At 54.4% G+C, this 24,683-nt stretch overlaps 1 protein-coding gene across 1 annotated transcript in view; it reads right to left on the minus strand.

Moving 5' to 3' along the window:
• The window catches only part of SMAD3 (SMAD family member 3), a 109,972-nt gene that overhangs the window by 18,208 nt on the left and 67,081 nt on the right, over window positions 1–24,683 (minus strand). The window contains exons 2-4 of the mRNA XM_040643075.1: window positions 2,920–3,113; window positions 2,623–2,754; window positions 1,222–1,296 (exon numbers count right to left, since the gene is read on the minus strand). Coding sequence (XP_040499009.1) covers window positions 1,222–1,296; window positions 2,623–2,754; window positions 2,920–3,113 — 401 coding nt within the window. The remainder of the gene's footprint in view (window positions 1–1,221; window positions 1,297–2,622; window positions 2,755–2,919; window positions 3,114–24,683) is intronic.

Consider the following 24,683-nt stretch of genomic DNA (forward strand, 5'->3'; position numbering starts at 1 on the left):
TTTTCTTTGACAGCAGTAATCATTCTGCGAATGGGAAGAACAGCAAGGAGGGGAGAGAAAGGGAGAGAAGCCGTGCTGCGCCTGGAGAGATGCTGCTGACGGGCCAGCTTGCCGCGCCGGCATTTCAGAGCTGCAAGCTTGCAGCGGTCGCTTGGCATCGAGGACAGGAAGCCCTTCGATGCGTTCCGTCTGGGTCTCTGCCGTCCGCCACTCGCGGGGCTGTGCGCTAAGTCCCCCCCCCCCCATGCCACGACGCACAGGCTAGGTATCAAGGAACTAGGTTCACAACGAACGGGCAAGTCTCCGTGCTTCTTGCGGGAACCACACACCCTCTCTGGGCTGTGTGCAAGGGCGGGGGGCTCAGCCTCGTGCAGCGGCTCCGTGTGGCCTAGGCATGCCCGCTGTCATCAGGACGGGGACAGCTGCTCGGCCCGCTCCTCCTCCTCCCCCAACCACACACAACGAGCACACATTCTATGTGGCAGCTGGGGTTCAATTCAAGGAGCCGCTGGTTTGGAGCCAATCTGGTCCCATAACAAATGACGCAGGAACATCTGGAGATGGGGCCGGAGACACGGGGGCCGGGTCCCTCGTGGCAGGAGTACATAGTTCACGTTTGGTCACTACACACAAATAGAAGCTTCAGGGCCTCCCCTGGCAAAGACCCTGCCTCCGTGCCGGCTCTCCTGAACCATCTTGGGCGATCAAGCCCACCCACCAGCCGACTGCCAGCAGCACCTCACCGGGGCACAGACTCTGCCGGAAGCCCCGAATGACGTCTTCCTGCGTCTCCCCGCTCTCCAGCCGCACTGAGCGCTCACCGTCCCCAGAAGGCACCAGGCTGCCCTGCCGCCCACATGCCCCACGACTGCCCAGCATACCCCTTGCTGCCCCGATGGCTTGGCCGACACCGCCATCTCCAAGACGCAACTCCAGAGACAGCTACGCCAAGGCACCGCTCGGCCCCAAAACCCTCCTCCCCAGGCAGGGTCAGGCGGCCCTGCCTGTGCCCAATGCCACGGGGCGTCATCTGTCCAGGCATGTAACTGCCAGTTGTCTCCCTCCCACACTGTGAGCAGCTCCGGCCCCTCCTCTATCCCCAGCGCCTGGCACAGTGCCGGGCACATAGAGGCTGCTCTGTAAATGCAGGAGAGAGGGACAGAGGGACAGAAGAAGGGGCGGGGAGTGCGGGCAGCACTCGGCTGGGATGAAGGCTCTGACCTGCGTCCATGCTGTGGTTCATCTGGTGATCGCTGGTCTCGCCATCTTCACTCAGGTAGCCAGGGGGCGGGGTTTCTGCGAAGCAGAAGGAAGGTGGTTTGCGACCGGCCTCCACGGTTTGGCTCGGAGAGCCCTGCCGCACGCATCACACGCTCGCGCCACTCTGCCAGCGGCAGGTGCTGGAGGAACTCTGGCCCGAGGAGCAAGGGCACCGGCTCCTGGATCCAGCGGTCCTCACGCCCTTTCGGTCCCTGGACATTGGCTGGATGGCGACCACCTTTGTTCATATGGCCCTGACTCCCGAGACTGACATGCCTGGTCCTAGAGCCTCTGCCAGGTTAACTGCTCCCCACCCTGGAAGGTCAGGTGTGAGCCCCCCGCTCCGAGGAGGCCATGGACTTGCCTCAGCCTTGCCCAGCTCTGTCTTCCCAAGGACAACTGCCTCATGCCGCCTCGGGCTCTGCTATCTCCTCCTGCACGGACACCTTGTTTTTGTCGTCCCTTTAGGGGACATCTTGGCTTCCCCAGGGGGCCGCAAGCTCAATGACAGCAACAACTGTGATCTATTTCTCTGAATGACCCCGGACGGTGACTTAGGTCTCCTAGGTTTGCTCAGCCAACACTGGGACCTACCCCCAGGGACCAGCGCCACCCGTGAAGAACCTGGGAAGGCTGGGTCTGGAGAGGGGTCTCTCCCAACGCTCTGGCCCTGCGCACAGGCCCGTGGTTAACCTCAGCACGGCCAACTCACTCAGGGGGAGAGGCTCGTCCAAATCAAAGCGCTCTCGGAAAGGCAGGCGGCAGGATTCCTGCCGCTGGGACCAGCCCAAGCGCCGCCAAGCAGTTTTCCTGGACGCCCCAGTGCTGGTGATTCACACATTATTTGCATGTAAATGAGGGGCTTCTAAAAACATTTGCACTCTGACAGCTGAGCCCGCTTTCTCCCCGGGCAGTAAGAACTCCACGGGGGCCTCGGCTCCCACCCAGGCTGCAGCCCCCCAACCAGGCTTACTTACTTAGGGGCTGGTTCCCTGCACCGGCTGCCCGGCCCTCGGCTCCCCCAGGACTCCCCCACGGCTCTGCAGGCCCCCAGACCGTCGGGGGATCCTGCCCCAACTCCAGCCTCGGCCGCGAGGGCGGTGAGAGAAACACAGCGCTGCTATTTCCGCTTCCAAAATAAATGCCTGCCCCGAGCCCAGGCGGAAGGGTCACGCCGCCGCTCCTCCGTGCCAAGAAAAGCATCATTAGTGAGCGGGGAGCCAAGGCCACGGGTCCTCTCCCGGCGGGCGTGCGGTTCTGAGTCAGGGGCCCCCGGGCCAGCGCTGTGTGCAGAGGGAGGACGGGGCCCAGGAGGGCCAGGAGAGCCGTGGGGGGACTGGTGTCGGGGCCGCCGGCACCTACCTGGAATATTGCTCTGGGGCTCGATGCCCGCGGGGAAGTTAGTGTTCTCGGGGATGGAATGGCTGTAGTCGTCCAGCGGGGGGAACTCGGCCGGGATCTCTGTGTGGCGTGGGACCAGCACAGGAGGTAGAACTGTCCGCAAGAGCAGAGGCGGGTCAGTGTCAAGGCCGGGCTGGCACCAAAGCCCTCCAAGCACCGCACACACGTAGGGCGGACCCTCCCTCCCTGGGAAGGGGGAGGAGAGGACAGCCGGTGGCTGCAGACCCCCCCCCACCCCCAGGGAGAGGCGGCACCTACCTGGGGTCTCTACCCTCTGATAGTGGTAGGGATTCACGCAGACCTCGTCCTTCTTCATGTTGAAGGCGAACTCACACAGCTCCATGGCCCGCAGCTCATGGTGGCTGTGCAGGTCCGGCCATCGCCACAGACGGCAGTAGATGACATGGGGGAGCCCCTTCCGGTGGGACACCTGCAGGCGGCCATCCAGGGACCTGTCAGGACGGGGCGGGGTGAAAAGGAACAGTGGAGTGCATTTGGCTGGCGTTCTCCCTGGGATGGGCCCCACGGCTGCCTGCGGTGAGCTCCCCGCACAGCCTCAGGGAGGCCACCCCCACCCCTCACTTCTCTGAGCCGCTCAGGGCCCAGGGTCAGCAACTCCTGCGAGGGCTGGCAGGGATCCCAGGAGAGGAATGCAGAGGCCCACTAAGGAAGGCCAAGGGCCTCCCCGGGCGTGCAGGGTGGACCTTGACCGCGCCAGGCCCCGGGGTGGGTTCACCAGCACTCGACCCCCCATAGGAAGGGAATGGCACTTGACTCATGCTCTGAAAAGGTCCACGGGCCAGGCCGAGGCGTGCCGAGGGGGTCAGGGCTGAGCAAAGAAAACGTGAGTTCTTGAGGACCCCAGCGATGCTGTGAAGTGACAAAGCGGGGCCGCATCTAACCCCTCCCAGCACTCGCTCGGCCCCTCCCCCACCCGAAAAACGAGAAAAAGCCCTGGCCCCTTTAGTTGGTATTTGTGACGAGGCAGGGAGGGAAAGAGGGCAACTGAAGGGAACTGTACCTGCTAAGAGCCTACAGTGCCACCCTCTCAGGAATCCCTTTCCGGTTGAGGGGGTCACCCAGGTACCCCCGTCCACGGCGCGCTCCTAGTTCAGAGCCAAGGCCTGATGGGTGGTGCGGGAGCTAAGGAGGAACAGAGCCTCCAACTCGAGGCCAGGCTGAGTTCTGCAACTGTCCCCAGCCTGGCTGGGCCAACACCGCAGCCCAGGACGGGGCCCTGCCCCTGTGCAGTGTCTTCTGTGGTGGCCTGGGCTCAGAGCCGCTGTGACCTGGCACCCCCACCTCTCAGGCCAGGCCAAATGCAGTCCCTGACCAGCAGCACGGGTCCGCGGAAGTTTGCTAAAAAGGAAGAATCTCAGAGGCTTCCCCAACCTACTAAATCAGAATCTTCCTCTTTATAAACCCCCCAGGTGAGGTGCATGAGAAGAAAGGTGGAGCGGGGTACAGGGCCTGACCGCTGGGACCTCAGCGGTGGCAGATGCACTCTCGCCAAGACTCAGGTAGGGAGGTGGGAGGCTTCTGAAGACGACGTCCAGTGTCAGACAGGTGAGGAGATCCTGTTCACACAGTTCTTTATTTAATAAATCTTTTGTGAGCTCCTGCTATGTGTGGCACGAGGGACACGGTGGAGAGGGATGAAATGTCATAGTCAAACAGGTCACAGAGTGGTCCCTGCTCCCATGGAGCTTCCAGTCCAACAGACAAGACCGATATTAATAACACCATCACACACAGCTACAATCACAAACTATGCAAGTATTCGGAAGGAAAAGCGCAGGGAACCACATGACACTGGGGACCTTGCTTTACCGAAGGGCTGGACAGGGCACCTCGGAGGTGGTGATGGCTGGCCTGAAAGTCTAAAGGACAGGTAAGAACTAACCAGACAAAGGCACATGGGAGCAGGGCGTTCCATGCAGGGGGAAGGTCATGTGCAAAGGCCCTGTGAACAGTGGAAAATATGGTAAGGAGGAAGAACAGAAGGAAGGCCAGAGTGAGTGGAGAGGAGAGAGGGAAAGAACTGGTTATGAGATGAGGCAGGAGAACGGGCAGGGGAGAGGGCAGGGTTGACTCTGCAGGGCCTTGGGATACAGGATAAAAGGTTCTGCCTTTTTCCTAAAAGCCATAGGGAGTCCCCGAGATGTTTCAGTGGAGTGTGTGTGCACGTGTCCATGCACGAGACCAGCCGCGTGAGACTCCTGGCAGCCCGGACAAGACTGGGGGCCGTGGGGGTGGACAGTGAGCGGAGGTGCACGTGAATAAAGAGGTGCCCAACGGCGGGCCGACTCTGCCTACAAGAAGGGCCAGGCTGGTTCCGTCTGGTCAGTGGGTGCAGCTTTTCTTAATAGCTGGGTGCGGCCAGTGGAGAAGCATTCGCAAGCTCTCCCTCCCCTCGGCCCCCACCCAGGACTGAGGGCACCCATTTGCTGAATAAACAGAATCCATGGGCGCTCTGGGAGGGAGGGCCTAGCCAGATGCAACCAGAAGCACCAACCCAAGAGAAAGACGCAGAAATCCAATCAACTCTTTAAGCCCCTGGCCTGGGAATGGGGAGGGGACGAAGGTCAGCGCAAGACTTAGTTACAGGGATTGACAGGGAGCTGCTGACGAAGGGCATCTCCAAGGATGTAATTACCTCCCTCCCGTGGGGCCCTGAACCAAGGAGCCCCTCCAGCCAAAAAACAGTAATTACCAGGCAGAGCAAGAGAGGACAGCCTGGGACTCACCCCCCCCCCGGCAGAGATGGAGGACTACAGGATGTGGAGTCATGCAGCCTGGGGTCAAGAAGAGGTTCTCCTCCCCCAGCTGGGAGACCCTGGGCAAGTTATGAGGTCTCTGGGACCCTCAGCTACTTCATCTGGAAAGTGCAAAATCCCGCCCCCCCCCCCAGCTCAGTGCCCACCGGAAGCCCTTTGTGAAGCATCACCCAGCCAGAGTGACTGCTCCCCTGGACAGCAGCCCTGGGTCAATGGGGTGAGTTATCAGGCCGAGGAGGAGAGAAAGGGAGGGTGGGAAGGGAGGAGTGGGGACAGGATTACTCAACTGCTCCCATTCTCTTGCAAAGCCACCGAGTGCCTGCAGGTGAGGCCACCGTCAGCCAGCTGGACGCTGTAGTGGCCTCTTCAGGGGGAGGCCCTGGAGAAAGGCTCAGGTGGGACTGAGGCTATGGGGGGGCTCCCTCTCCCCCCCCACCGGGCTGATCGAAGGGGGTGACCCTCTGGTTTTAAAAAATCACAATAATACAGGGCAAGAGCAGGGGCAGTGAAGGACAACACAAGAGAAGCGTCTCAGTTTCCATGGGGCAGACATGCCAAGAGAGTGAGTGCAAGGCCGAGCGCCCGACAGCTCTATACCCAGCGGCAGGAGCCTTTAGGAAGGGAAGGGGGAGTGGACAGGATGCTCTGGGCACTCCTGATGAGGGGGGACCCTCACACACAGCCCCAACATCGGAAACCCCCAGAACCAGGACTCTCGAGCCGGGCACTTCACAGAGATTGGAGTGGACCCAGGACCTCACACCTGCTTGGGGGCCTGCAAGGGGCAGAAGGGCACGGAGTGGGCAAACATGGGACAGCCACACAGACATGCAGCTCTGACACGATACGGGTGACGGGGCCAAGGTCTGCACATGAGGTGGGCTGTGACGGCGTCGCTACGGGTTTTTGCAGTTGAGGGATGGGAAGGGGCACTGGGGTGGCAGAGGGGGACAGATGTATTGCATCTGTAGGCTGAGAACTTCAGTTTGCCAATTCCTCATCCATTCCTTTCTGCATTTCATGGGCTGTTTCCTCTTGGGGATAAAGTGCTTGGCTGTCTCCCCAAAGAATTATGGCATAGAAGGTTCCAGGCAGAGAGGAAGGAAGGGGGAGAAAGGGGGACAGAGAGTAAAGGGGAGGGGGTATGAGAGTGGGTAGAAGAAGGTAGTGGAGAGAAGGAAGAGAGGAAAAAGGGAGGGGTGAGGCACAGATGAAGGGGGAGGGGAGGAGGGCAGTAAGAAATGTCCTTCCATCAAATACAACTGAAGGGATGCGTCTATCCCTGTCCTGCCCGAGATAACAAGTAGGAGAAGCGAGCAGACAAACACGGAAAGGTAGCCAAATGGGAACAGACGTCAGAGTGGAGTGAGTGGAAACCAAGCCACCTTTCAGTGGAAGCCGACAAAAGTGATCCCATTTGTGCCTCCAAACCTGGGAAAGACTCAGGAATTGGAGGCACCAGGCACTTCTCAAGATCCTGAACACAGGAGGGTGGGTTGAAAGTCTATGGAAGAGCCGGTCAGATCAGCTTTCCTCCCCGAGCCCCTCAAGCAGGACCTCCCCAGTCCTGTGAGACACAGGTCTGCTCACTGCAGAAAATGAACCGGAGTGCAGGGCTCCTCATGGGACCTCGAGGGCACAGGTAGGGTCCGGCGAGGGCTGGAAACAGGATGCTGTGAACCATCTCTTGCTCACTCGGTACCCAGGACAGTGACAGGCGGGCGCAAGTCCCCCGCTCCCAACCTGGAGAAATTAAACAGCTCAGCCCATAAGACACGCAATCCTGACATTTGGGGAGCCCCCAACAAAATGGCCTTGTTCCTGCCAGCTCACCCTACAGGGAGGTTCACCTGCCAATACCAAACACAGAGCATTCAATCTGCTTTGTACGGCTTCACTCGTAAATACGAACACACAGCCAGAATCCTCAGCCATTTAAAGAAAGCCTCTAACAAAGGGCACGGGGACCGAAATAAGTGGGGGAGAAGAAGGAAGTCTCAGACAATGCAGGGAGCAGAGAAACTTTCAAAGAAAATGAAACAAAAACTACTCTCAGGGAGACAAGATATTGCAATCCTAAACCCGGAACATTTACAAAGTATTATAAAAAACACTTAGAGGGGCGCCTGGGTGGCTCAGTTGGTTAAGCGTGTGACTCTTGATTTCGGCTCAGGTCATGATCTCATGGGTTGTGGGATGGAGCCCCGTGTGGGGCTCTGTGCTGGGCATGGAGTCTGACGGGATTCTCTCTCTCCCTCTGCCCCTCCCCTCACCCCTGCCCTCTCTCCACTTCTCAAAAACAAAAACAAAAAAAACCCAAAAACTTGGAAATAAAATAGCATAATAATAAATAAATAAAAATAAGTTAAAAATTCTGGAGAGACTTGAGTCTTTCAACTATACACATGATTTATCAATTCAGTTTTTAAAAAATCAAGGGAAGCCCAGTACCCAGGGCAGCGTGGTAACGGCAAAACCCCCGAGAAACACACCAATGGAGCCTAACGGAGCCCCGAAATAGTCACGGGTATACGGACAGCTGATGTTCAACAAAGGACCAAAGAGAATTTAGGAGAGGAGGGATTGGTCCACAGACGTTGCCAGGACGACTAGATATCCATATGCAAGACAAATGACCTTCAACCTACACCTTGCACCCTCTCCAAAAATAATGGAAATGGGTCCTAATACAGAGCCTGAAACTACGACTGCAAGAAGGAATCTTTGTGGCCTTGGGCCGGGCACACGTGCCTTAGATACCACGTTAGACACACATTCTGCTAAGAAAGAAAGTTGGCCAGTCGGACTTTCATCCAAATGTAAGCTCCTGGTCTTTGAACGACATCGTTAAGAAAAAGCCACAAGTTGGAAGAAAATATCTGCAGAGCCTCCATCTGATAAAGGACCTGCTTCTGGAATGCATCGAGAACCCCAAAAACTCAGTTTTAAGAAAACAACCAACCCGACTATAAAAACAAAAACAAAGAAACAGGTAAAGGATTTGAACAGACGCTCCGCGAAAAGATAAAGATGGTAAACGAGGGATATGACATAAGGCTCGACACCACTAGTCATTAGGGAGGTGCAGGCTGAAACCACGAGGAGACACCGCTTCATAATTGTTCGAACGGCTGCAATTACGGGCCGTGCCACACGCTGGTGAGGGCAGGGAGCGCCCCGAACTTCAGACGTCGCCGGTGGGCACGTATAATGGTGTAACTACCTCGGGAGAACAGTCTGGAAGTTCAACACAGTTCTTAAAAAGTTCAAAACCTAACCCTCCCACGTGACCCAGCCATCCCACGGAGTGCTTCCCCAAGAGAGGGGAGGGGACTCATGTGCGAACGTTCATGGCAGCTTTACCAGTAACAGCCCCGAACCGGAAATCACCCAGTGTTTCTCAGCAGGTGAACGGACAAAGCGGGGTCGAGCCACGCAAAGGAACACTACTCAGCAGTAACGACGAATGACCTGCTGGTACACGCGACACGGACGAATCCAGAAACCGTCAGGCCGAGCGAAAGAAGTCAGACAGGATGCTGTTTCTGTCACATTACGGAGCAACTTAAAGGAAAAACACAAACTTCCCTAGGGCGACAGCAGGTCCGAGGTTACCTGGGGGTAGGGTGAGGGGATGCGAATGGGGGCAGATTCGGGGTTAAAGGCTATGGAGACAATTTCCACAGCAAGGGTGGCGTCACAGGTGTAGACAGATGGCAACGTTTCTCAAACTGTTCACTTTACATATGTGCAGTTTGTTGTACGCCGATTACACTATTATTCAAAAAAAGAAAGAAAAGCAAGAGCTTTGGGGCTTTGGACTTGGATAAACCTGGGTTCAAAGACTGACCGTGCTCGAGAACCGTATCAACTTCATCAAACTGCCTCAGGCCTTGGTCTTAATTGTTTTGCCATCTGAAATGTAAGCCCCTTCATTCGACTGCTGGGAAGACCCGGGATCCTCGGTCAGAAGGCCTTCGGCAGAGAGCTGGAAACAATCCTTGTTTCCTACTGTCACTATCGTTTATGGTTCTTATTACCTCCGTCACCGGGACAGCACCTGGTCAAGTAAGGTGCACAGGAGGGAGCTCAGAAACCCCAGCCCCCTCCCTGGCTCGGACATCGGGGTGCACGGCCACGCCGGCCACAGGGAGGCTTCGGTTGGCCTGGTGCTCCTGATGTCTGCAGGCTTCTGTGCTCCTCTGCTCAGAGCAGCCCCTGCAACTGTGTTGGGGTTGGGGGTCAAGGCCTGTGAGGACGGTACGCTGGTATGTCCGAGACGCCAGGCTCCTGGCCTGGGATCACACAGCAGTCTGCGTCGGGCTGCGGCTAAAGACAGTCCTCTCAGCTGCCAGGCTGGGCCCCGATGGCAGGGAGACGGTCACGCTCTCCAGCTCACGAGCATGTGACCACCAGCCTGGCTTGGCAGGATTTTCCAGAAGTCATCTGGTCCATGCCCCTGCTTCGGGGCCATTCCCTTCTTCTCGTGCATCGGCAAGTACTCCTGTTGGTGCGGAGTCTGGGCTGCCCAGAGCCAGCCCTGGCGATGTTCCCTCTCATTCCCTCCGTCCCACTCGAAATCCTCGCCGATGCTTACCACAGCGGGAATAGCGAATCAGGGGCTCCGGCTGCTGCATCTAACGCAGCTGATGTGTCCAGTACACACCCTCCCAAGCTCCCAGGGCACCGGGCCCATGTTAAGTAAATCCAATAAACAGGTCTTAGTTCTGAGCCGACGTTACCATGAACACGCTCCGTGGCAGAAGAGGGTCTATCTGTGACCCACTCTGCTCCCTGAGCCAGCCCTTCCGTGCAGCCCAAACCAGTGGCTGGGACTGAGCGCACAGTCCCAGGAACCGGCCTCTGGGCCTCCTCCCCGTTCAAGACGGAGATCTCTTCCCACACCCAGTGGCTTCCCGATGAGAGACCTCCAAGTCTTTCTCCAGCAACCCTCTCCAGCTCCTCTGACAGAGGTTTTAATCCTTAAATATGTTCTTCACCAGCCGAACCATTTCCTGTGGCAGGAAATTAGGTTTCCTCCCATTGGCTCCAAGTGGGACCCGTAAAGTGTCCCAAAATGGTGGTGGGAGCCACGGCCAAGGATGTGGCCGTGCCAGAGCCCAGGGCCGACGGTAACACAGAGCCGGCCAGAGCACTCCCGGGGGACAGGGTGGGGCCGGACCTGCCGCCTGCCACAGGTCATTCCCACCCTCCATTACCAGTGATCTGCGACCCACAGCCACCCGGGGGCCAGCATGAAGTACCAGAGGATTTGGACATGGGGGTCCGGCAGAAGACTGGAAGCAGAGCACATACGTTCCAGAAACACGCAAGATCTATTCGGCATGAGCCACGAGCCAGGCACGGTGCTACTACCTGAGAATACAAAATATGGCACCACCCCCGTCTACGCTGCGTCCACCTAGCTCAGAGAACTGAAGGGGCTTGCCCGAGTCCTATAAGCACGCAGGGCAGGCCCGGGATTCAACCCCAGGCCAGCGCAGAGAAGCGGAGAAGAGGGAGGGTAAACAGGGCTGCTTCTGCTGTCCCACACTGCAGGCCTGTCAGGGAAACAGGCCTCTTACCAACCAGCAAATACTGACCGAACTCCTCCCACGTGCCGGGCAGGAGCCAAAGAGCGAACACAGAGTGAATTTGTCAACACCATCCTATTTCAGTCGAAACCGATGTTATCGAACACACGTGATACTAACCTTTCTAGCTTCTTTCAGAGATAAGCTTTCCTTTTCGACGTGCTTACTGAGTACTACTAGTAACAATAATGCCAGAAGTTATTCCTACTACTGTGTGCCAGGCACGGTGCTGGTCTCTCAACGGTGGTGGATTGAATCAGTCGCCTTCTCTGCATCCATGACCTTAGCTGGATGGCTCCCCTGCCCCTCCTACCACGGCTGCGGTGTACTTCCTAGGCCCTTGACCTTGGGCTAGGCTATCGACTCGCTTTGGCCCAGGGAACGCGCACAAAAAGGTCAAGAGCCATTGTGTGTTTCTGCTTGTCCTCTCACATCACTTCGAGAAGAGCTTCCCCAGAGAAGCTGCCGCCCCTCCACCGGCGCCCAGGATCGAACACAGGGGAAGCCGGCGGAGCCAGACCTGCACCAGGCGCCAAGCCCGGGCGAGCCACGGAAGCCCGAGTCAGCCCCAAAATGGCTGTTTGAAGCTGCTGAGATTCGGGGGTGTGTGTTACCCAACACTAGCTGACTGACACGCCACCACCTGTCTTCCAGATAAACTTGCAAGTATCATTATCCTCACATCCTGTTGGAGAAAGAGCACTGACGAGGTTTCCCAGCTTGGCTAAGGCCCAGGGCTAATATAAAGTGAAGTCAGACTATGTGACCCTCTTTTCCCTAACTCTAAATGGGGCATCGCGGCTATTTTCTGACCTTAAAAATGGACACGGAGATGAGACGTAACCATTTCAGAAGGACTTAGTTTTGTTTTTGGAGGACAACCTACCTACAGGCTTTCAGAGTCGATCTGTATTAAATGGGAACTTCCCACAATTTCTCAACTACCGCTCATTTTTTGAAGTGGTTCAACTAACACATTAACCCCGAACCCAAATCTTTGGTGTCCACTTCATCTCAGTTTATTCTGTACCTTTACATTTCCCCCCTAATATCAGCTGTATCGTTAACATAAGAGAAAGGGGTTATTTCCCACCTTGGGGTTACCAGCTGCTACCACAAACCCACACCCGCACCGCACTTCCCTGAACACAGATGCTGAGGCAGATTGGTCCAGCCCGTGTGCTCGGAACGTGTGCTGCATTTGCCTCCCACGCTAGTGGCGTGAGGCCTCGCCTCCCCTCCTTGGACAACCATCCCGCCAGCGACGATCCATGGGTCCACTCGCGTGCAATACGATCTTTACACTTTTCTTGAGCTTTGCAGTCTATGGGGTTTTTTTGTTTTGTTTTGTTTTCTTGGTACAAAATAAAAGCAAGGTTTGAGTGACGTTGGGTTTGGGTTAGGCGCTCACTCAGCAGACCATGTAAGAAGGCGGAAAAAGTTCTGGAGACTGTAGGCCCCGAGCACTAGTTCTGTTCGGCCTTTGGGCCAGAGTGGTCTGCCCGAGGGCCCTCGCTCTCTGCCGCTCCTTACCATGCCCACATCAGAACGTGGCTTCCTCTCTTCCGTGCCACCGACAGCCCAGGAAACGATATGATGGAATAGCAAATGCGAAAAGCCCAGAAAACACTCCTGCTGAGACGGTCAACGGATCTGGGGGTTCACCCAGGATCCATGCCCTTCGGTGAACACAGCTAAAAACCAAAGCATCCTTTGTTCTGGGCAGAATTTCTGCTGGGGGGGGGGGTTGTGCCGAGTCTCCTGGCTGTGGGGGACAAACCACAGAGGCCCAGCATTCAGGGCACAAAGTGTCCCCAGTCAGCTGAGGCTCTGGTTAAGTCAACGTCTGCCTGAAAAGCCACTATGGAGAACCACCCACAGTTGGGGCTTGAGAGTAATCTTGCCCAATCCCTTCCTTTGGTGGCTGAGGAAACAGAATGATGGATTAAGCACCTCCAGGCCGCCCAGCAAATAAACAGAGAGGGAGGGGGAGGCTCCCCCCTCCCCCAAGCAGGGTTTCCCTGGAGCCAGGCTCCCTGCTAATGTGTGATGAAGTCTGTAACGTGTAGGAGTCTGCTTTCTCGCCTTGGGAGTTCCAGTACAGTGAACTGCTGTTTTTCTTTGTTGTACTGCATCTGAAGGGGCCTGAAGGTCTCCCTCTTTGGGAAGACTGACGTTCAGACACGGGACTGAGCCCTGACCGACTCTGGTGAAGGATATAGACTCCACTTCCTGTCCTATTGCTGCAACTTGCGGAGGCTTGAAATCCCACGAACGTAGAAAAGTTACAAACAAATCGAGCTGTCCACCGAATACGCTGTTCCCGGACACTTGCAAAGTTGTCTTGGGTGGTTGGAGTTTAAAGAAAAAAAAGACATCTCCAACATCAGCCTGTTCTTGTCATCTGGTGCCATCAAGAAGGAAGCTGGCTAGGTGAAGTGCGTGCCGGGGTGGGGTGGGGGGTTCTGGATAACTGAGGTTTCATTATGAGCTCTGCCGCACGGACCACACGCTCTCGCCCAGTTTCATGTGTTCTCAGCAAGTTCTGAAAGTAGAAGCCCGTTTTTGAATGTTCCAGTTTAGACTGGCCTGGGAGGAGCCCAACACAGGATTTCACAACCCTCGATCCCACGACCACCGAGGACAACTCAATTTCCATCGGAACTTGCAAATGGATGACATTCGGTGCGTCGGGCTGCCAAATGTGGTGACCGCCCCATAAAGTCCCATGCCGAGGCCCCCTGTGCTTTGGCCCAGAGCAGTGAGTAGCCTTCACTCTTCACTCCTCCGCCCCATATACAGGGCCCCCTCTCCCTGCTAGCCTTCCAGGGCAGGCTGCTCAGGTCCAGAACGAGGACCCCAGGCAGATGAGCCCTGAGAGTGAGCCCCAAAGGTCGAAAGAGCCCCCTGGACAGACCCTCAAGGGAGGAACCCCTTGCCCTGCCGTCTGCAAGGGGCTGGACCTGATGGGAAACACAGGAAGATCATGGGGACCTCGGGGCTTCCTTCCTCCCCAGGGCCCAGGGGTGAGCAAAGAATGCATACTTCCTGGGAAAAGAAACAAACCACACGAGGCTGGCGTGCGGAGAAAGCTCGGCTTAATTATGATCATCTGTAAGCACACATACACCAAGAACTTTTCCACAGGCAGCTATAAAGCGAGCCCCACTGTCGATGAACCTCAGCTCTCCCCATGTGTGGGGCCAGATGATTCTCTGGGGGCGGGGGCTGTTCTCTGCTCTGTACGGGTGTTCAGGCACATTCCTGGCCTCTGCCCATAGATGACACTCCCAACCCCAGTTGTGATAACCAAGTGTCTCCAGATATTGCCCAATGTCCCCTTGGGGGCAAATTCACCCCCCTGGGTCCCTAGGGAACCTGTGGCTTACAGGAATGCTCTGGCCCAGGTCAGGGGTGAGGGACAGAAGCAATTTCTACCTCAGAGCAGGCGTTTACCTGGCACTTCTTCCGCGTGATCTCCCTGGATTCAGGGGTCCTGTGGGGTGGGTATCCTCACTCTCACTTTCCTGGTAAAAGATTCATGGGATGTTGGGGGACTCGCCCAGAGCAGCAAACAGCAGTTCCTGGCCTTGAATGTGGTGTTACACTCCAAACCCAGTTCCCTATGATCTCAAAACAGTGTTCATGGTGTTAGAATTATCAGACTCTCCTTGGGCTCTGGTGAGACAACTGTCCTTGTCCTCTCCCCTCCCCCACGCAAAGAAAGTCCTTAAATCTCAGAGGAGGAGAAGTTGTTTTTGAAATCTTTCTATTTAACAGCTTTGGTGTTTGAAAACTTTTTTTTTCCCCCCTCCAAGCACCAGCTTGATGGAGGCTGCTTTTCCTTGAGGACCTGAGAGACCAGAGAGACTTCAGGGCACAGATGGAAGACGCCAAAGACCTGGGTTGGTCTCTGGTTCTGGGGGAGGGGAAAGAAGAGGGAAAGGGGAAAGAAGAGTTCCCAAGCTTCACAGAACTTTCTGGATGGCCATTTCACTGTGCCAGTTATCATTCACTCAGAGTGGAATTAAGCCTGAAGATCATCTGTTTATTTTTAAAGAGTTCACTCGGGATACTCACAGCCCTGAGCACTGCTCGGATGGGCTTAGGCAGAAAGTACACTTCAGCCCAGCTTTTATTACAATCCCCACCCCCAAAGCTCACCTCATAAAATACAGGGAGCTTGAACTGGAATCATAAATCCAGGTGTGTTTAGAAACCTCTTCTCATTCTACCCGGTGCTTCTGGCCTCGGGCCTCCTACAGCCCTGCTGTGCCTCAGGACCGTGTAGGTGACCAACACCTAGGGGCTCTATTTCCAAACTGCTTTTGGGAATTTTCAATTCAGGGGGAAACAAAATAAAATGCCAGCCTATATCCACAGGACAGAAGCAACCAGAACAGAAAGGATTCCTTCTCTCTGACAATGTGATGCTCCAGGTGGGGGAAACAAAAAGGAGCAGTTAGGGAAAGAAATATTTTTACGAGCCTCAAANGGGCGGGAGAGGGGGCTGAAATACAGATCTTGACCTTCCACTAATAAATGCCTTAAGACTGAGAAATACCAGGGGCGCCTGGGTGGCTCAGTCAGTGAAGTGTCTGACTCCTGGTTTCGGCTCAGGTCATGATCTCGGGGTCCTGAGATGGAGCCCCGTGGTGGGCTCTCTGCTCAACACAGAGTCTGCTTCTCCCTCTGCCGCCCTGCCTCCCTGCCCCCCCCACCCCGCTCCACACACTCTCCAAAAAAAAAAAAAAAAGACTGAGAAATATCTTTGCTCCTTAAAAAACAAAAAGGGCAGGGTACCAGAAAGTCACCTCCCCTGACAACTGCTATTTCTCTTGTCTTATCTGCCAGTGAACTTCAGTATTAGCTCACTTCACTAAACAAACAATTCTTATTACAGGACTCTTAGTCATTCTGTTTTTCACTTTCTTCCACAAAGCAGAAACCATTAAGGTCTGAGTATCCTCTTTAGGCCGTCTTTTCCCAGACCTGGTTCCCAGCCTCCCACCTCCTGCCCCATCAGGTTTGCATGAATAGAGCACAGTGAATCACTTCCTGTGGGCAGACTGCACGTTTAGGGGTGGGATTTTCTTTTCTTCTTCTTTTTTTTTTTTTTTTGAGAAGATTCTCACAGACATTGGGGTGAAACAAGTGGAACCAGGCAATGGTGATGATAACTGGCTGCTTTGTCCTATCAAAGCACATCAAAGTTTCCAAAGACTTGCAGAAAATGTCAGGCTGGTGTTCGTGTCTAGGACTTGGGTGGGGGGCAGAGGTGAAGAGGGCAAGTAAGGAGGGTTTGTGTTAATTGCACAGTTTTGACTTCCTTAATTATGAGTCACTGGCTAGGGAGATAAAACAATGCCACAAATGTTAGAGAACATGCAAAGGGTAAACGGGGCAATGCGGGGACATTCCAACTGAGAGGTAGCACTCAAACTCCAAGTTTACGATTCCTAGCAAAACACCATATAATATAGGTTGGAAAAGGAACATTCCCGCATTTCAGTCTTAACCACATTTACAACTCTTTCCCTGTTTGTAAGAGAGGCCTCAAAGCCTTTAGAATCCTCAAACCTTTCAGGTCAGCCACTGTGGGGGAGCTGGAAGGGGGGGGAGGTTGGGAGGAATGATCACATTTCTACAAAAAGTCAGTTTAAGGACCATGAGATTAAATAGCTACCTTTGTATGTAGAAAACAGAGCCTTTGCAGGCTGCCAATCTCTGACCTTCCCCAAACACTCTCCTTTCTGGACCAAAGCTTTACAGGCTTACATAAGCAGTTTCCATCTACCCGGTAACAAAGGATGGGTGTCCGTACATTCTGGGCATTGGTATCTGGAGGATGGTTAAGCAACCAATTAGCATTCCTTTCTGTCTAAAGGGACAGACTTCCTATTGTAACTTAACAAAAGGTTCTGGTTCATTGGGGGCAATTTCACCTAAGACAGCAAAAAACCCCTATGGGCAGGATGATAAGAATTCCCAGTCAACAAGGGAGGACTTCAGAGAGCCAAGCAAGGACTTATCGTGTCCGAGGGGCAACAGCTTGCCGCGACATGGCTCTTGGCGGAAAGCTCCAGCCCAGGCAACAACCGAGGCTTCCAGGTGAGGCTTCCTCCGCTGGGTCCTGGGCACTTACCACTCTCGCCGTACTCAGCCCACCGAGTCCTGGCCAAGATTTGCACGGGACCCATCCACCCACCCCCTCATCAGACCCGCAGTTGGCGGACAGATGTTTCAAGGCCTGATCTACAGGGACAGCAATTCCAAGTGCTTAACCCACCTGAGCAGTGGAAGCAGCATGTGGCAGCCACAGTGTGTCATCATGGGGCTTCTGCCTCCCTGAGCCACCGATCTGCAGCCAGTGGCGGTGTGCCGCTGTGACGTGTGCGTCCGGGGACACTCTCCAGCCCTCTGACAGGCCTCATTATGCCTCTAGCTCAGAACGTCGTAGCCCGTATTCCGTGGCTCCTTCTGCAGAATGCCCCGTCTCTGACCTTCTTCCCCAAAGTCACAGTCCCTGGTGTCCCATGCTCCCCTGACTCATCAGGACTTAGCACCAATGGCCTGGTGAGACGAAATAACTTCCAGGTGTTTTTGGCTTCCCCTCCCAACTAAGACAGGAGCTCCTTGAGGGCAAGGAGACCCAACTCAGCTTTCCCTGTAGCCCGGATGGAGCACAGGGTTTGCCGGTTACGTTTGTTCATGAAGTGAGTCATGACGGTGGACTTGTTGGTCTCTGCGTCCACAAGCAGAAGACGTGGGAAGGAAACAAAGCCTCGGGCCATACCCCACTCAGCCTTATGAACCCAATCAAGACACCAAGCCTCAGAGTGGAGGGATCACGGCCGCACATGACCACCGGAGACCCAATCTCAGAAACGTTCTCTACACCATCAGCGGCCCTTGAAAGGCTCAGGTCGAACAGCAAAGGGATGACAAGGGACGACGAGGGACGACGACCGCGGGCGCCAGTTATGCTGAAGCAGTCAGGGGGGAAAGCGCGAGAAGCTAAAACGCAACCGGGTGAGGAAGTTCCTCCCACTTCACCTGAGAGAGAGAGAGACGAGGTCATGTGGGGCCAACTGTAGGCAGTCACGAATTAGAAGGCTTTGCAATAAATGTCCTTCACAAGTATTTGTTGACTGCAGGTTCTACCAGCCTCAGATGTCCCAGAAGAGAAAGCACGCAGACCCCTGGGAGGGGGGCCGTGGGGAGTGGAGCGCTTGCTGCTATGCTGCGGCGTAAGAGGGTGTCCAGGCCTGGGGCGCCCCGGCTAGAACAGGATGGGGTCCGTCAGCCTCTGGTGGCTCCCTGCTTTCTAAGCACCGGCATCCCACAGACCCGTGCAATGTGCTCACTCGCAGAGAAAAGCAGGTTCCAGGTGGCCGTGCCCAAGCCCGCCGTTCCTTCACCACGGGGAGGCACGCAGGCCTTGGACGGAACAAAGGGGAACCATCGATGAAAGGGGAGTCGTGTATGATCAGGAGTGAGGACTCCCACCGAAACGCCTTCCTTCTCTACCGGAAGTGGGGCCCCAGGGGAGAGGGTAAGACTTTGACTCTTTCTTCGAGGGGGAAGCAAAACAAACAAGAAACCCCCAAGGTCATGGCAGTATCGGCCAGCCTGGGCAGTCACAGCTGTGATGTGACATGAAGGAATTAAATGGCTATCAACCGACGTCCTGAGACAGAAGGTGGCTCCAAGGGAGAAAGGTGACCCCCACACACGGTCACACAGAGGCTCAGGAGGGGACAGTCTCTGAGCCAACGCCTGTGTCTTTCTTCTAGTGTAGGAATCCAACTCTCTGGGACCCAAAATGGAAATCACAGCTGCGGGCTGACGGAGCACCTGCTAGCACAGCAAAGGGCAGGGCGCCCACCCCGAGCAGCCAGGCAGGGTCATCTCTGCAGGGGGGATGCACTCCCGCCGTTCTCACCCTCCACAGTCCAGCTGTGGGCGCCCCAGGGCCCCTGCAGCCTGCATTTCAAGTCACCCCGGGGCCCATCTCCCTGGGCTCTGCAAACGTCTCCACCTCTCTCCTCCTTCCGTGGCCTGAGCGGCAGGACACCCCCCGCCACGGGGCCTGGATTGTTCAGTAACAATGGAGGGGACATTAAACAGGAGCTGAATGAAGATGGGAAGTGAATCACTGAGTCTCAAACAGGCTCCTTGGAAGGAGCAGGGCGGAGGGAGGGGCGGCAGGAGGCTGGGGCCACTCCTGGGGGCTCATGGGGTTGGGGGGGATGTTCCTGGGAGTTCTCTTCTGACCCACAGTAGGGTGCCCTCACCCTCTGCCTGCCTGTGACCAGGGAGCTGCTTCAGGCATCATGTTCCTGAATCCCCTCTTGAGCCCCCCAGGTGTTCTCTGTCCTCCGTTAGGCAGAAGAAGGGGGATAAAGCTGGGTCTCCACATACGGACCCCACTTTATCCCCACACCCCTTAAAAAGTTCGAACCTGAGAAGAGGTGGCCGCTGGCTCTCCCAGCAGGGGGAATGGGCTGGGCTCAGAGAATTACATAAATGGAAATGCGCGCGCGCGCGTGCGCGCGCACACACACACACACACGCACCCCGACCATGAATTCGGATTGCACTTAAGTGTCTGAAGGAAATGTCCTCTCCTGCCCTTCCTCCCCACCTCCCTCGCCCCTCTGAGTCTGCCTGGATTTCCACCCAGCCCTGGGGCCAAGCACAGCCACCCCCCAGCACCATCTCTGGTCTCCAGGCCCCACCTCCACAGACCGACCACCTGCCCGGGGCCTGAAGAGCACCTTTCAAGTCTGGTCTCTGCCAGGATCTTTTCCTATCTGAAGAGTGCGTGCCGGGTGTACAGGTGGCCACTCACTGCTGCTCCGAGCATCCAGAGGGAGAGGGCTTGAGGAGCCAGTCTGTGTCTGCTGAGGGCCTACTATGTGCAAGGCACCTAGTGAGCGCCTCAGTTTTCTCAACTGTGCAAAGGATCAAGGACAATGGACCAAACCAGAAAACATTTAAGCTTCTGTGTGCAAGAAGAGCAGGGGAAATGACACTCCACAGTTTGTGCATATCTGCCCTAATTTTTGTTTTACAGGCATTTTTTTCATTTCGCTTTTCCCACACCTGCCTCATCTTCATTAAAGCAACATCGACAGTTGCTTTCTATAACCAAGTTCTTCGCCAAGCGCTTGATATGTATACCCTTTAATCCCACTTTCCAAAAGACACCGAAGTTCAGAGAGGTTAAGATTCTCCCACAAGGTCACACAGCAAGCAAGAGAGCAGAATTAAACTCTCAGCTCCAAACAGGAAAGCCCAGGGTCTTCCCGCTGTGTCCTGCTGTTGCCTTGCACACCCACTTGCCTTGAAGGGGGACAGGCAGAAACGGATGAAACTGGGAAACAGAACTGGGATTCCAACTCCGGCTCCTGTCTGAAGCCTGGGTGACCTTAGGCCAGTTTCCTGGGAGAAAGGGGCTATCCGGGAAGACTGTCAAGGGGTTCATGTGAGAGGCTACATGTAGGTTATTTCCTACGCTAAATGCTACACAAACTTACGGTGTCACCTATCACCTTTCATTCATGGGCCAGAAAATACTGCCTAATGAAGCTGACCATCCACCCCTGAATTTTTAACTTATTCCTGGAACAAGCTGGTGATAAGCTCAGGAGACTGTAAGATATGAGAACATTCTAGAAACATCATCTGTGGACAACCTATGGGGACTTTTTTTTTTTTTTTAATAGTACGAGCAGCTTTCAGCACAGGCTGAGAGATTAATAACTTCCTTCCCAAGCCTCCCAAATTTTGCCAACTCCTACCTCACAGATTAAGGTCTTAGGCAGTTGTCTGGGTCCCCCAAGTCCCAGTTCCACTATTAGGGACTACATGTCAGTTATTCCTACTCTCTGAGCCTCAGTACACATCTGTAAAATGGGGTCACTGCTCTGACAGTCTGTGACCATTAGTCAGAGGCTCACTGGTTTTTCACACACACTGAAGACCGCTCAGTGACATTCTCCGGAAAGAAACAACAAAGAAAGCACACTTCCAGCTCCCCAGAAACATTGTTCCACTCAGGCACCTGTTGGGAGCTGCCCAAATGCCCAAACAAGGTTGTGCTGGGGGAACACAGCTGCCCCGGGGCACTCCTGCCCCACCGTGGGCCCTTGGCTTTGCGAGGATGAGGGAATCCCGAGGCGCACTTCCTGTCCGCACTCCAGCCCCCCTCATACACGCAATGCTCTGGGTAGAAATCACAAATGCCCGACCACAGAAGAACGGAGGGCAGGGAAGGCCTATCTGCCGTAATGTTCCACAGAGCTAGAAGACAAGGTCAGGCCCTTAGAAGGCCATGGAAGGTAAGACTTCGACCCTGCTGCAAATCTGGCCCAGTCCCGTGTCTACAAGCACGGCGGGCCCACCACGCTTAGGAAGTGGTGCCGCTGACTGCTGATGGGACCTCAAAAGCGAACCCACTCCTGGCCGTGACACGAAGTCCTTCTGTGTTCTGCGGGTACCGCTGCTCCGTCATCACTGAATATGGACGGGGTTACTGAATGAAGCGAAAATCCAGGGCCAAAGGAATTCTGTACAAATACTTGGAACTTCCAAATCATACTTAATAAAAGAATACTCCTCCATCAGAAACTTGAAAAACAAAAATAAAACACAAGCGTACACATTTTATAGAGATCGCTTACTTCTGATAGTCTTAGCTGAAATTCTTTGTTTTTTCAAACATGAAGAGCAAAACTCCCGTTTCCATCTGTACAACGAAATATCACCCGGCCGTAAAAAGGAATTTACGATTGCAACAGGCAAAAACATGGAAGGATCTGCAAATAATGATGCTAGGTCAAAGAAAGCAGACCCCTGCCCAGGAAAAGAGTACACCCTGTATGACTCCATCAGAAATCTTTAGGGAATTAAAACGAATGTACAGTGACAGGAAGCAGATCGGTGATCGCCTCGGGCCTGGTAAAATTACGAGGGGCAGGAGGAGGACTTTTGGGGGTGACGGACACATTCACCATCTTGATTGTGGTGACAGTTTCATGGGTGCGTATATACGTCGGACACATCAGATTGTCCGCTTTCAACATATGCTGTGGATTTATGTCAATTACATCTCAATACCAATGTCTCAGCTCTGATGGGAAAGTTATCAGAAGCCGGATTTTAAAATGCAGCACAGAAGCAAAGGACCCAGACATATTCTTCCAACAGCCTCTGTCAAAAATGTCTTCCTCTGCTCATTGCGTGACAAACTCTGAAAAGAGCCGATACTGAAACACGAATGGGTTACATTATGTTCTAAAAAAGTCTGACAGACATACGCGCTAAAGATCTCGCTGAGAAAGGAGTTACGGCCTCTCTGCTACATTCATGTCTCATCTACTCCATTATTCCTGTGAAAACGGGTGCAGATTCCTTACTTGACATGAAAAGTACCACTCCGGGCCAACACTGCTCCTAACAACTGTTCACTAACAGAAAACCCTGAAGGGCAAAGCATCCCAAAACAGGTCACCAAATTTCAGGTTGGCGTTAGAGAAGCAGTCGTACTCAGAGACCCTCACCCCTTCCGTGGTGGTGCTGGGGCTGGGGGCCCAGAGACCTGGCTCTTCTGCCTGGAGCTCCGGTTTGGCCGGGAGCGACCCGGTGAGTAAAGGGACGTGCCAGGGAGAACAAGGAGGCTGTTCAGGTGCAGGAGGAAACCGCTGGGTGTGCCAGAGGCTGAGCTCTCTCCTGCACGTGGGTTCATGTCCCCAGGTTCCAGACCCATATGGCGGGCCTACCCGCTGAGCCACAAGGGCGCTTTCATGAGCGTCGCAAGGCTATTGTGTAAGCTCTTGTAAAAAAATCGCCTTTACAATCTGAAGTCCCTACAGCTTTGCTGTTATTTAGCATGGTGGTTTTCAAAGGTCTTCAGATGCCAGCAGCCTCTACATTCACTCGGGCCTCTGGACTCCTTTAACCCAGCCTCCTAGTCCAAAACAAACCAGATGTCCTATTCTTAGTCAACCAAGAAGACGGAGATTTTGGGGGTTTGGAGGAGTACATATCAGGGAACATCATTTAGAAGCTTCTTATCTAGGACACAGAGCAGAAAAAGCACTGAACACACTTAAGACTGACGTGGGGGGTGGGGGGAAGCAAAGATGGGGGGCAGCATTAACAAGGTGAAAAATAGAGCGTCACCAGTCCTGAAAGAAATGCTTTCCAACCCGTTGGTGATTTGTCCTCAAAAGTTCCGCAGAAAGACCTAGTTTACTGCCAACCCAGCCCCGGGGTCGAGCATTTCTAGTACAATTTCACGCAAACCATGGAGGCTCAGTAAATGTTCACAGATGGTGATGAATTCCTACTTCTGGCCAAGTACACAGGGCACAAAACCACCCCTAGCTATTAAACATTTGAATGCTGATCGTCCTGAAACAATGGGGGAGAAAAAAAACCACATGGAAGAATGAACACACAAAAGGAAATGAAAAATCAAACAGGTTAGCATAGAGGGTAAGAGAGCAGTGGAAGTCGATTACCTGGCCTAGGACCTGGCTTCTCACTGCCCTGCTGTGTGGCCTTGAGCAAGTTACTTAAGTTCTCTGTGCCTTAGTTGCCTCAAATGATCCTAGCTGTCGCTATTATCCCCAAATTGAAAATTCACGGCGCAGGAGAGTGGAAAATGTGAGTGACATTTCACAGCATCAAGGGCAGACTCTGCAAGAGCTGCTACCCTCCCCCCAACTCCCCACTCTCAGGTGAACAGAGTCTTTTTTTTTTTTTAGTCAGAGCTCAACTGTCTTTTCTGGGGGGATCCTGGCTGCAAATCCATCTGTCAGACGGTAGAAATAAGCCAGTACCTGCTGGGCGTCCCTCAGACATAAGAGCCACAAACCAGAAAGGTATGAGGCCCAGGAGTCCAGGGCGTATGCAGCAGGTGGCCTCCAGACATCAGACTTTCTGGCAATGAAAGACCAGCTGAGAGGTCCTCCAAGCCCACAAGCACAGGATGCAAAACTCCAGTAGAAAGATTAGAAAGTTCCCCCATGTACAGTGTTGAGCACAGTCTGCTCCTCAGTGACTTCGGCCTCCTGGTCCTGGCGCGACTTTCCAGGACCAGGCAGAACCAAGTGTCCCCTGGCTGGCATCCCTCGGCTCCAGCTTCTTCCTGAGATGAGGAACCTAGCCTCCTGAGTTCCCATTCATCCCGGTTCTAATCTCAGGGCGAGACGCATGGAATCACAGCAGCGCGACATACAGAGTCCATCAGCGTGAGTAAGACACCACTCGGCCCCAAACATTAAACAGGGAATGTGGCCTAATGGAGAAAGTGCTCTGAACATAACAGGTGCTCAATAAATATTTATCGTGCGAATGAATGCTCGGTGGGAGCCAAGTCAAGCTTCTCTCCCCTCTTCCCCACCTCGCTTGTGGTCAATCTGGGCAATTTCCGTAAGAAACTTGCCGTTGCCGGAATTCAGAGACACACAAGACCGCCACCATTGGTCTAGGCCGGAGGTCGAGCATGGGCGGCAGCCTACAGTTGCTGTTCTTGGCCTACGCCGTGTTTTTAAGATGTTTTCATTAGTTGCCATCTTTTAAAAGCTCAGAGGTTTCACATGTAAATGTGGATTTGGGGCATCTCGGGGGGGGGGGGGGT

The sequence above is a fragment of the Ursus maritimus genome, unplaced genomic scaffold (genome assembly GCF_017311325.1).
Source record: "Ursus maritimus isolate PB19 unplaced genomic scaffold, ASM1731132v1 scaffold_27, whole genome shotgun sequence".
NCBI classification, from domain to species: Eukaryota; Metazoa; Chordata; class Mammalia; order Carnivora; family Ursidae; genus Ursus; species Ursus maritimus.